The 12,969-nt window shown below is 40.0% G+C and overlaps 1 protein-coding gene across 1 annotated transcript; it reads right to left on the minus strand.

The window, feature by feature from the left end:
* Positions 1-3,454: 3,454 nt before the first annotated feature.
* On the minus strand, positions 3,455-11,100 carry LOC149288533 (5-cytosine rRNA methyltransferase NSUN4-like). Its single transcript, XM_089491734.1, has 6 exons — positions 11,011-11,100; positions 6,449-6,876; positions 5,642-5,796; positions 4,917-5,077; positions 4,279-4,403; positions 3,455-3,731 (listed from the first exon to the last, which is right to left on the minus strand). Exons 1-6 carry the CDS (start codon positions 11,098-11,100, stop codon positions 3,455-3,457), a joined length of 1,236 nt encoding a protein of 411 aa, XP_089347860.1.
* Positions 11,101-12,969: the final 1,869 nt, after the last annotated feature.

A 12,969-nucleotide genomic window follows, 5' to 3' on the forward strand; every position in this document is an offset into this window, starting at 1 on the left:
ATACCCCATAAGTTCAGTTCTGTCACCTAGGAGGAAGCAGCAGCTTTCAGTCAGTACTTGGGGGCACCAGTTAGTATCCATGCGTGTTGGCCCGAGTAACAGCATTAGTGTCTCTGCGAGTCTTTAAAGTAAATGTGTTTGTGTCTCTTGTACAGCCGGAGCACTATGCCCTCCCGTAAGGTCGGTGACACTGAGTCGCTTCTCGGCTCGATCGACAGAAGGGAAGCTTGGCCCTCTAGCCTAAGACAGGTCGCAGACCCCGCGTCTGTCAGCGCCCGAACACCGTGTAGCACTCTGGGCCCCGAATACCCCGGGGTTTTGGCGCGTTGGTAACAGCGCTGGGCACTTCCTGGCAGTTTTATGTATAATTAGCCCTCAGGACCGAATGGGGTTTCATTGCGGCCCCTACTTTGGCACCTGATCTCTTTTTTTGCTTTGCAGCTCTGAGCTACATTTCGGGCTTCAAAATAAATTCAAATAATAATTCTTATGGTCGCTGTGACATTTCTTATGTGGAGAATTCTCTCAATGCTTTCTCCCTTTTCTGTCCGTCTCTTCTCTCCCTTAGTGGTGGTGGATCATATATACTTTCTTGCACGGCTCGCTCTCATAGCCACTAAATCAGCCCATTGTACTGTCTCCCAATTCTCAATAGTGATTAGTGATGTCCGGATCATGAACGAATCGTTCATTTGATCCGGTTCTTTTTAGTGATCCGGATGAGTCGGTTCACTAGACTGAACGATTCGTTTGTAGCGGTTCAGTCTGTGAATCATGCAGCTGTAACCTGATCCTAGAGCTGTGAGTCATCTGCAGAGCACTCTGGGGTCAGGTTACAGCTCATTAATTCACACAGGAACGATGACTCATAGAGTCAGAGAGTCGTTCAAAGAGTCGAATGATCCGAAGAGTCGAATGATCCGAAGAGTCGAATGAACCGAAGAGTCGAATGAACCGAAGAGTCGAATGAACCGAAGAGTCGAATGATTCGAATCTTACAGGGATCCGGATCTTACAAGGATCCGAATCTTACAGAGATTCGAATCATTCAGAGAATATCACTGATACCATACTTTTATAAATAAATACATTAATAATGTTCACACTGCCCCCAGGATTTAGATTCCCCTGAGTTTGCCCCCCTTTACCTATAACTGCACCTACAGTTAACTTTATTAAATTAATTAAATTAACCCTCAGTCATCAGCATAAAATTAACCCTTATACCCCATCAACCATAACTGCCCCTGAAATTAACCGCAAAGATCCCATTAACCATAACGGCCCCTGAAATTAACCCTAAAGACCCCATTAACCATAACGGCCCCTGAAATTAACACTAAATACTCCATTAACCATAACTGCCCCTAAATTAATTGCATGTACTCCAGATAAATTACCTAATAAATTGGTATGGTTGATGGGGTCTTTAGTGTTAATTTGGGGGCAGTTATGCTTAATGGGGTGTTTAGGGATAATTTGGGGGAAGTTATGCTTAATGGGTCTTTAGTGTTAATTTAGGGGCAGTTATGCTTAATGAGGTGTTTAGGGTTAATTTGGGGTAGTTATGCTTAATGGGGTCTTTAGTGTTAATTTAGGGGCAGTTATGCTTAATGAGGTGTTTAGGGTTAATTTGGGGGCAGTTATGCTTAATGGGGTCTTTAGTGTTAATTTAGGGGCATTTATGCTTAATGAGGTGTTTAGGGTTAATTTGGGGGCAGTTATGCTTAATGGGGTCTTTAGTGTTAATTTGGGGGCAGTTATGCTTAATGGGGTCTTTAGTGTTAATTTGGGGGCAGTTGTGCTTAATGGGGTCTTTAGTGTTAATTTGGGGGCAGTTATGCTTAATGGGGTGTTTAGGGTTAATTTGGGGGCAGTTATGCTTAATGGGGTGTTTAGGGTTAATTTGGGGGCAGTTATGCTTAACGGGGTGTTTAGGGTTAATTTAGGGGCAGTTATGCTTAATGGGGTGTTTAGGGTTAATTTGGGGGCAGTTATGGTTAATGGGGTGTTAAGGGTTAATTTTAGGGGCAGTCATGGTTGATGGGGTGTTAAGGGTTAATTTAATGGTGAGGGTTAATTTAATTAATTTAATAAAGTTAGCTTAAGGTGCAGTTGCAGGTAAAGGGGAATGTAAATCCTGGGGGCAGTGATTATTAATGTATTATTTATAACAGTATGGTGACATTCTCTGAATGATTAGAATGCCAATGAAGGCAGAGAGTCGTTCAAAGATCCGGATCTTACAATGATCCGGATCTTACAATGATCCGGATCTTACAGTGGAAAACAGTAACTCCGTGCAGACACACTGAGTGATCCGAAGATCCGGATCATGAATCGGATCATTTCAGTGAACGAATCGAAATGATCCGATTCACTTTAATGATCCGAACTTCCCATCACTAATTCTCAAGCGCCTGTCTCTCTCTGACCTCAACCGTTTTAACAATCTATACATCCACCCCCTCCTCCACTTCAAATAGAAACCTCTGTGACCTTAACCTGCTTCTACCCGTCCATCATGTCTACCTCTTCTTGTGCTGATGTTTCCACAGCAATGTAGTCATACACTGGCCTGGGTCCTAGGGGAGGCTAATCCTGCTGTTGTGGGCCAACTCGCCACCTCCGAGCTCAGCTATAGCACTCCGCATGAGCTCTCCTACTGCTGAGCATCTGCAGAAGAGATCGGGTTTACCAGAGCCGTCACTACGCTACAAATTCCCAATGCCCAATTCATACACCTCCCTCTCAATGAACCCAAAAATCTAGTTTTAGTAATCTCGGCACCCTCTAACAAACCTAAACATCTGTTTCCCATTACCAACACTTGTCAAGCTTAACCCATCTCTTCAACCTCTAGCTTTCCACTGTGATGTTATCCTCCCTTGAACAGTCTTTATTTCTCATTTTAAAGAAACTAGAGCCTTTAACAATACTCTAGCCCTATATCTCCATTCTTATGCCCAAATACTCTCCCACAACCATCATCATCTTTGGTCTTCTAACGCGCTGCATCTCTCTTCAAACAGCATCAATTCTTCCCACTCTCATCTTTAGGGTTTTACTCGTGTTGGACACTGAAACCCCACTTGTTCACAGAAGCATGCAATCCGTCCTCATATACCCACCCTGCGTTCTGAAAGGAATCATGTTCTCCCACCTTCAAGGTCTCCACGCCACTCTTGCTATAATCAACTAAAGCTTACCCCAAAAAGTTTGTCGCCTATTTTTACATACTTTTCTAGAATGACCCATATGAGTTAAGCCACCGGTGTAAGTACTTAGAATGTACACATTCACATAGAATATACCATCAATTCACTACTATAAATGTTATTTTTACAGATTCGTGGAAATTGTTTGGTTTACAATATAGTCGCAACAAAATAGCGTTTGAAGAGAAAACATCTTTTGTATGTTAATGATGCGTTCATTGTCTCTGATCCTTTGGTTATCTTAACCGCTTCAGCTTGCAGAAGTACATGGGCCCAAAGTTTGCAGTAAGATGGGGGAGAACCAATTCTCCGATCCTGCAGTCCTTATAAAAGTTATACGTATTCTCGAAAAGCACTCTGAAGCTGCTGAGGTCCTGGGGCTCGGCCAGAATTCTGTGTTCGGAGGCTGCGAGCTCCAGCGCTCTCTCCACGACACATTCGTTCTGCAGCTGGGACAGAGAACAAGTGGCGTAGACAACCTCACCTCCGATCTTCAGCGCCTGCAGGCCGGCTCTGGAACAGGGAGAAAGTGGAGGTATTCATACTACGGCATGTAGGAGAGCAATATCGCATCATCCAGTACGGTGTCATAAGCACAATGACCGCGCCAGTCACTCATTACATAGCAATATAACTATATTCACTTTTAAGAAGGGGGGGGCTTTTGCAATAACCCAAGACAGATTAGGTCTTCACCTGATAAGTCAGATTTTAAATATTGCTGTTAATTCTATGTAATATGATTTAATCCATTTTTCAGGGCTGAAGAGGGCAGCCACTTAAAGCAAAAGAACTCTACTCCATGAAGGCTGAGTTATATAATGATCTAAATAGTACAGTAAGACTGCAGGGTTTCGCTACTACGAGCTATAAATGAGACATACAGATTTAAGAATAAATTGGGGAGAAAACCTTTTGATTTAGTACAGGGTAAGACCGTTTCCTACACAGTATGAAAGGTGAATGCATTGATATGTTTCTATGTTATCTTATATTGTGTGTACTGCTTGATCATCACATTGTCTTTTGGAACTGTAGGAAGATCACTTGAGACACTTACACCAGGAGCTCCACCTGTAGCATTGGAAGCATTTGGCGCTCTTTTGTCCTCATCCGGTGGAAGATGTTATTCTCCTCTTCAAGAAGGGAATGGCGGTCTGTGGTACAAGGGGCATCTACCAGCACCTACACCATACACGGGGGCAGAATGAACCATGAGTAAAAAGGGACTTGGAAGGCCCATTTAACTGCAGGGAATACATTAAAATTTAAGAAAGTACAGGAGCAGTAATGTAAAGAAATGTTTACTTTACTGTGAAGGCAGTAGATAAGTGGAACAGCCTCCCAGCATAAGTGGTAGAGGCTAATACAGTGAGGGAATACGGCTATCCTTAATATAAGACAAGACCAATGACTGATTAAGGTTTGGATTTACATCAGAAAAAACAGGCAGACGTTGATGGTTCTTTTGGGTTCTTTCCAAATTATATGCTCCTATGGGGTTTTTTTTTCTATTTAAGTATCAAAAAAGAGTTTCTGAACACTATAAAAACATACACAAAGTTTTTGCATCTGATGACAGTATTTTAAGTTAGAGGTTCACCTGAATCTATGACAAAGCATTATATATTTATAGGCCCCCCAACCGTGCATCATTTAATTCTGATAAAGGAACATCCAGTAACATCAGAAGCTCACCCGGTCATATGTTCTTTCCGCCAGTTCTCCCCACGCCCTTCCGTCATAAGAGGTGACACGTACTTTGTCTTCTGTTCTTAGTTCCTTAGGAATATAGGACATTAAGACCCTGCGAAGACGGTTACTGCGGGATAAAGACGAATCATTGGCAGCCAGGTGTCCTGAAAGAGAAAGCAAACTATGAGATCAGGGTCTCCCAGCTTTCCCATATCTGTATTTTTATGTCCAAAGGGTTAAATTAGACTTCCAATCTGAAAGTATTTTTTTTTTTTTTCCTTTTAAATCATGTTGCATCAGTTTAAGCCTTTAATCACACTCGGCTATCAGATGGGGGTATAAGGCATTTAAAGGAGAGATAGCAAATGAAGAAAGTCCACATTGTTAAATATATCATGATAACGCAAAGTGCAAAGTATCTTAGAGTGCAAATAAAACTAGTTTAATCAGCCTTTATAATGTATATGATCTGTGAATTTAAGACCAGTCTTGATGGGAAATCATAACATATTTGGAACCATTACATGTTATATATTTTACTCAAAAAACTATGGAATACATTATCATAATTAACCATGTGAGTATCCATAAGATATGGTACACCGACCACAGTGATCACACATCACATACTAACAGATAGGTCAGTAAGGAAGTAGAAAAGGGAACCATACAAGATAAAGTAATAAAATAAATGATAGCCTTAGTGCTTATTACAACGTGTTACGTACTGCATTTTCCGGTTAGCAGAAGAGCCAGAGTCTTCCCTCCTGGGGCGGCACACAAGTCCAAAACATTATTATCAGGCTGCACATCGAGAGCTAAAACAGGCAGGAGCGAGGCAGCGTCCATCAGATAGTACTCCAGATAGCCAAAGCAGTCTGGCCTACAAAAAAAAGAAAGAATTCCAGTTTTCACATAGTTATATATTAGTTATGTGTATGCGTCCAAGCTGTGTTATTTTAGACCATCCCTACTACTGCCTTACGGTAACCAATAGAATATCTCAATTTTAATCACCCAGGTGGACCCTCTGACTAATGAAAGCCTACAGAAAAAAAAAAAGATCTCATTAGATAAGCAAAAATGTATCAACAATACAATAATCAGCTCAGTGTGGTGTTTGAGGACAGAACAGTAACCGAAATATCATGACTGCCTGCAGTGGCAGCCTCCACGTCTACAGATAAAGGTTTTATTGGAACACAATGAAATACAAATCTTTTTCCCCTTAAAATTGTGTATAATTTTTTTGACAATCTTTAAAGAATTATAAACCAAAAAATGCCAAATTTGCATAATCCACAGAATGTTTATGTAACTACATTTTATTGTTTTAATAAATTAATTTCGCTTTCATTCGACATATAGCCTTTGTGTATTACATGACGTTATTTAGTGTACAGAATTTCAAAACGTGGAAAAGTGATGGATCCACTTCAAGGAGGAGTCAGAAATAGTCTGAAGGATCACAAAAGTGTTCTTTTTTTTTAAAGTTAATTAATGATGGATCCTAAAGAATGGACATAATACTACACCTGGCTGACGGGAAGCGACTGATGTCACCTCTGGGAAACACAAAGCCTGCGAGTCCAGAGCTGTGCAGTGACGGCAGCGCTGCCTTTGCTTTTTCCATCAGATGATACCGCGGGTCGAACTGCGAAATGCCAGAATCCAAGAGGGACTCGTTTGCTTCCTTGATTTCTCTGGTGTCCTTACAGCCATCTAACTGCAACTCTGCCACAGCACTTTCAGCCTCAAAGAGAATGTCCTTGGCACTTAAGGCTGCGAGATTTTGCATTACGTTCTGCCTTTGGGAAAAGTTATTGACAAGCGCTCCATACTTCTGTTCTGAGAGAAGACTGATGCGAATTGAAGGCCATAGATCCCCAAACTGAGCACCATAATTCATGTCAAAGTACTGCAGCGCTAGTCTTGCGCATGGTATTGTCGGAAGGGTGGTTGCCTAGAAAAATAAAATGCAAAGAAGGAAAAGTATCTTTAAAATTACATGTTTCTGCTCCAAAAACAAAAGTCACTAAAACATGGCAGCTACAAAATACGCAGCCCTGTGTAAGTGCAGTTTTTAGTGACCCCAATTACAAGCGAAAAGTGAGATATGTTTAAATTAAAACTGGAACACACACAGGCTGTGATCATAAACTAGGACTTTACCGTTCACAGTTTATTTGTGTTTCTGGGTATTTAATCAGCAGCAAAACTCTAAACAAGGAGTGATCACCAGGGCCAGATGAGTGAATACAGGGGGCCCTGGCTACTATTTACGCTCACATAGCATCCAGCCAGACATACCCAGCTGTTAGCCACACAACGCAGCAAGATGAGCAGCCCAGGAATCGCAATCACTAAAGCAACCAATAGGCTGTCCCTGCTGACTGCTCCTCATTTTTTTTTTTTTATTTTTTTTTTTTTATTGCAACAATATAATATAAAACAGATATCAAAATAAGTATAATATAATACAGATATCAAATTATATTATAATCTAATAATACAGATATAAGAAGAATCACAAGTATTAACCCCTTAACGTCCATTGCCGGGTCAGGCACGTCATGCAAAACGGTCACTTAACGACCTATGACGTGCCTGACACGTCATCAGACTTAAACAAGCTTAGAAAGTGATCAATGATCACTTTCTAAGCTTAAACGGTGTTGCTGTAATGCCTCGATGTCGAGGCATTCAGCAACACCGAGATCGGCATGATGGGCCATGTCTGGCCCCTCCCCGGGGCGTCAACAGCCGCCATACATTGTATGGCGGCGGACGCCCGTTTTAAAAGCATTTAGGAGGCGATCAACGATCACCTCCTAAACTTCAATGGTGTCGCTGGAATGCCTCGATCAGGAGGCATCCAGCGACACCAAACACCTCTTGATGGACTGTGACCGCTCCGGAGAGCGGTCACAGCCGTAGCTGCACGCAGTCTTCACCATCCGCAAGATGGCGGCGGTCCGGGAAAAAAAAAATAAAGTTGAAAAAGTTCGCTAGACAGTCTCCTGACCTTCTAGAGAACTCTGGCTCCACTTGCTGGTTGAATACAGGTACTGCATTCAACCATACAAGTCAATGGAGGCCAGCTTTCTAATCACTATGTGATTAGTAAAATATTTAAAAAAAAAAAGAAAAAAAATTAAAAAAAAAAAAAAAGAAAAAAAGAAAAAGCTTAAAAAAAACATGGTAACATTTAAAAATTATTATGCTTTAGAGGAACTATCCAGTTCCAGCAAAATGTAAAAAAAAAAGTCCAAAAAGAGTAAAATAAATAAAATAAAAAAATAAAGTTTATTATTATGAGCAAGTGCTAAAATTAGCGCTGTATCTTCCCAAAAATCCTGACGTGGAAAAATTTAAATAAAAGCATTTCAAATACCCAAGGGGTGTCTAATTTAAAAAAATGAATGGTTTGATGGGGTAAATTGGAGTGGCCGGGCTCAAAGATAGGGCATAGGCACAGACTGACCGAAATGGGGGGAAAAAAAGCGCACTTCCAAAATGTGGCATTTTAACCTCAAACACCAGACAAACCCATACATGTGGGGTATGAATGAACTCGGGAGATGTTCCTGAACACATATTAGGGTGTTGTTTGATAGTGACGTATACCTGGAGCTATAAATTTATACCCAAAGTACAATTTGTGTGAAAAAAAAAATAAAAAAAAATACTACCACAAAGTGTGGCAAAGGCTGGTGGTAGAATCTGATGCATGGAAAGGGTTAAATACTACCATTTTAAGTACCTTGGGGTGTCTAGTTTTCAAAAATATATGGTTTTATGAGGTAAATTGTAGTGGCCAGGCTCAAAGATAGGGCATAGGCACAGACTGACCAAAATAGGGGGAAAAAAGCGCACTTCCCAAATGTGGCCTTTTAACCCCAAACAGCAGTCAAACCCATGCATGGGTGGTATCACTGTACTCGAGAGATGTTATTGAACACATATTAGGGTGTTGTTTGATAGTGACGTATACCTGGAGCTATAAATGTATACCCAAAGTACAATTTGTGTAAAAAAAAATACCAAAAAAATACTAACACAAAGTGTGGCAAAGGCCGGTGGTAGAATCTTATGCATGGAAAGGGTTAAAATACTAGCATTTGAAATACCTTGGGGTGTCTAGTTTTCAAAAATATATGATTTGATGGGGTAAATTGCATTGGCCGGCTTCAAAGATACCCGAAATGGCACATGGGGGGAAGAATTACCAGATTTGGAAAAAATGGTTTTGAAATAGCAAAACGCTACCTGTACTTAATGCTCCATAACGTGCAGAAAAAAGCAAAAAAACATAAAAACATTGGGTATTTCTAAACTCAGGACAAATAGTAGAATATATTTAGTAGGTTTTTTCATTAGCTTTTTTGGATGAGTAAAAGATTTTTGGGGTAAAAGTCAGAAAATGTGGGGGTTTTTTACATTTTTCATCATATTTTATTATTTTTTTTATGGGAAATTAGATAATATGATTAAAACAATGGTATCTGAAGAAAGCCCTTCTTGTCCTGAAAAAAACAACATATAATTTGTGTGGGTTCACTAAATGAGTGAAGAGAAAATTACATCTAAACACGAACACCGCAAAAGTATTAAAACAGCCTCGGTCCCAATGGTACAATAGGTAAAACACAGCCTGGTCCTTAAGGGGTTAAAGTATTACATATAAAGTGATTAGATCACCTAAGGTTTATCTATAAACTTTACATGTTATCTGTAGATTAGCCCTGGTGTCATATCAATTACAACAATTGTAAGCCGGGATATTCAACACTTTATCCCCAGGCTTACCACAAAACAGAAGAAGAAAAAAGAAAAAAAAAAAAAAAAAAAAAAAGAATCAATCATGCCACACACGTACCTAATTATATGAGCTCCCATGTATTATTTATTTTTAATTTATGCTACCATGGTTATTTGGATATTTATCAGTCCAGGGCCTCCAAATTGTATTAAATTTATGTAGTTTCTGATGTGCTAGAAAATATCCATGTTCCATTAAACATTGGTATTTTATTTGGTTAAGCACACTCTCTATGTTTATTATTGATGTTTGTAACCATTTTCTTGCTATACTAATTTTCATAGCCAATAAGCACTGAACTACTAAGATTCTTTGATTAAAGGAAATATTAGCTAAGTCCAAATGTAAAAGTGCTTTTTCCGGAGATGGACAAATGGTTAGTTTAACAAGGTCAGATATTAATTCAAAAATTTCTCGCCATGATTGTGTGATTTTATTACAATCCCACCATATGTGTCTAAATGACTGCTCCTCATTTATCATCACGCTGTCCAATGCAGGTCACTCTCCCCGGGGTGATACCTCTCCTATTTACTACACAACACATCCCAGCCCCACAATAATGACAAGAAACCCTAGTAGACTGTTGTGCGTGGATCAGAAAAGTTTAAATCACATTCACTAGAAAGCCCAAGTGTAACACGAGTCCTTAATTCGCGCAGATACCTTTTATCGGGAAAACATAGAAAAAATATATAAAACTGCATAAGCTTTCAGGGACCTCAGAGGTCTTTACTTCAAATGGCAGATATCAGCTTCAACCAAAGTCTGAATTTTCTGATGAGTTAAAACATTGATTATAAGCTCTAAAGCCCATTACTGCCAGGAACTCTATGTAAAAGTACCATAAGGCTGGCAGCTCACGGCCGGGTTCTCAACTCCTCATGTGTCTGTATATACGAATGTATATTTGTTACGTGTGTTTTAACTGCCCCATTTGAACTGTACAGCGCTGAGCATACTAAATAGAAGGTAATAATAATAGTAAATATGTTCATTTTTCCTATCAAGCATAGCAGATGCACTGATTAATTACTGAAGTGATAAATTCAGAAGCAAAGATCTGGGGCTTAAATGTAGTGATTTCCAAATAACAGCCACAAATAATCATTTAAACACCAGGGGACAAGCAGCATAATGTAAAAAAAGATTGCCATTACTACATGTGTGATATAAACCCCTGCCGCTCCTATCTAACCTGATTTTAGGGGAGACATTATCTATAATTCGTCCTCCCTGCCCTCCATGAGCACATTCCCTCCCAAACCGCATTACCCATTTCTTCTTGAATTTATATCTACGGAAGGTCAGAACATGTGTATCCAGCCTCCTAAGCAACAGTCCCGCACACATGGAAGCTGCCATCTTGTTGTGCGTCACCAATAGCAGTCCGCGCAGACACTTCACCCCGGCTTTTGGGTTCCGCCGCGGAAGGGAGTGTAGGTATTAATGCAGAAGCACAGTAGCCGCGACACGTTATGTCTTTATTTGGGTAGATATGATTGACAGCTCAGTGTCTTCTGTTATATTGTCTGTTCTCCAAAAATGTAGCAATGTGTCCATCATGTGAAATCCAAGATGATATACCTTTGGTGACATAATTTGACTGCATGCCATGTGCTACAATCCCTTTTTTAACTAGAATTATTTATTGATGATTTGTATAGCGCCTTCGTATTCCGCAGCGATGTACTCTGTACTACTTAAGGGCAGTGTGATAATTAATAAAAATGTTTGAGCAGGGCCCTCCTCACCTGTTGTTTCTGTAAAGCTAATTGTTATGTTATATACTGTTATGTCATGTCCTTTTTACCCATTGTACAGCGCTGTGGAATATGAAGGCGCTATATAAATCAATAAATAATAATAAACAGTGGTGGTTGGTTGGTAAAAATTACCAACAAAGTGAAGAATGGAAATGTAGTAGTTTGTGGATTATAACAAGTGTATTCTAAAAAAAATTCAGATCATCGATGAAAAGGGGGCTGAAATTGGAAAGTATTTTTTTAAGAACACGCAAAAGTTTTTCTGGGGGAGGTCAGAATACATCGTTAGTGAAACGCCTTACAGGACATTTCACTATGTAACCGGGCATTATATTGGGCTAACCAAGCTCTTGCCGATGGAGAAACCCGTTGCTATTTAATGAATAAATACCAATGTGTATACATCCCACAGCTGGTTTACAAACTATGGCATATCATATGCTGTACACTTCATTCTATTCACTAAGTTTGCAACTACCTTTACTGCTATGCACTAAGCAGGAGCAGCTCAGACCTTCTCGTAGGAGAAATTCACTCTTCATGATGATATGAGGGAGTTAATACAGTCAACTACTGTGAACCAGGTTATGGGATTTAGCCCATGGAATCTGGAGCATGCATATCTAAGCTTATTGTGACATTTTTCAGCATGGGTGCCTAATTGCATGAAATAAGCATGTGTCTTTTACCTCAACTTGGCAACTACCACCTAGAGTCAAGCCTTAGACCACATAAACTGTGTGGTGCGGTGCAGACCCTCAGTCACTAATCACAATGACCAATGAGAATTGTGCAAATGTCCCAGCCAAGAATGTAGTGAAACCCCTACAAATACACTGCACCCCTTTTACAAGCAGGAGGGATTAAGCTCATTTATATTTTGAGTGTAGGGTTTTGCATGTAGGGCTGTCCTCATTTCCCTGAATGAGTTTTTTAAATCCCCCATGTACAGGGACTTGTGATTTTGTTGACCCTGCACATTTAGCCCCCTCTGTACCATAGGAGTGCGGCTGCTAGACTGGAGCTCTTCAGCTTCTAAGTGGCAGGCTATTTAGGGATCCTGACTGTTTTCGTTCAAGAAGATTATATAACTGTTCAATTTGTCTGTTCAGCCCAAACTACATTGTGTGTCACATCAGTAAGCCGTTACTGGCAGTGCAATACCTTCAGTTTATGGCCAAATATGTTTGTGCTCATTTAAAAAAGGGTAGAAGAGAGAAGCTCATTGGAAGTATAACTGCAGATGATAAAGATAGCGTTTCCAAGACAGGTGCTCTGATTTTGTGGCATCTTACAAGCATCAAGGTGAGACATCCCATTGTACAGCGCTATGGAATACGATGGCACTATATAACATGATAGAAAATAATCTCTATGCTGGACTTTCATACTAGTTGAAACGCACTGAATATCACTTATAGTACAGACTGATCTGCTTTACGCTCACCACATTCTACCTAATTAAGAC

The sequence above is a fragment of the Sceloporus occidentalis genome, unplaced genomic scaffold, assembly GCF_023333645.1.
Source record: "Sceloporus occidentalis isolate IW3139 unplaced genomic scaffold, rSceOcc1.0.p SCAF_51, whole genome shotgun sequence".
NCBI classification, from domain to species: domain Eukaryota; kingdom Metazoa; phylum Chordata; class Lepidosauria; order Squamata; family Phrynosomatidae; genus Sceloporus; species Sceloporus occidentalis.

Bases quoted from the DNA above. Each gene is read 5' to 3' on its own strand.
- LOC149288533 (XM_089491734.1), bottom strand. From the start codon at position 11,100: ATGGCAGCTTCCATGTGTGCGGGACTGTTGCTTAGGAGGCTGGATACA. The intron at 6,877-11,010 runs GTAATGCGGTTT...TTATTTTTCTAG, and splicing joins ATAAATTCAAGAAGAAATGG to GCAACCACCCTTCCGACAAT. The intron at 5,797-6,448 runs GTGTAGTATTAT...TTTTTTTTGTAG, and splicing joins AGTCGCTTCCCGTCAGCCAG to GCCAGACTGCTTTGGCTATC.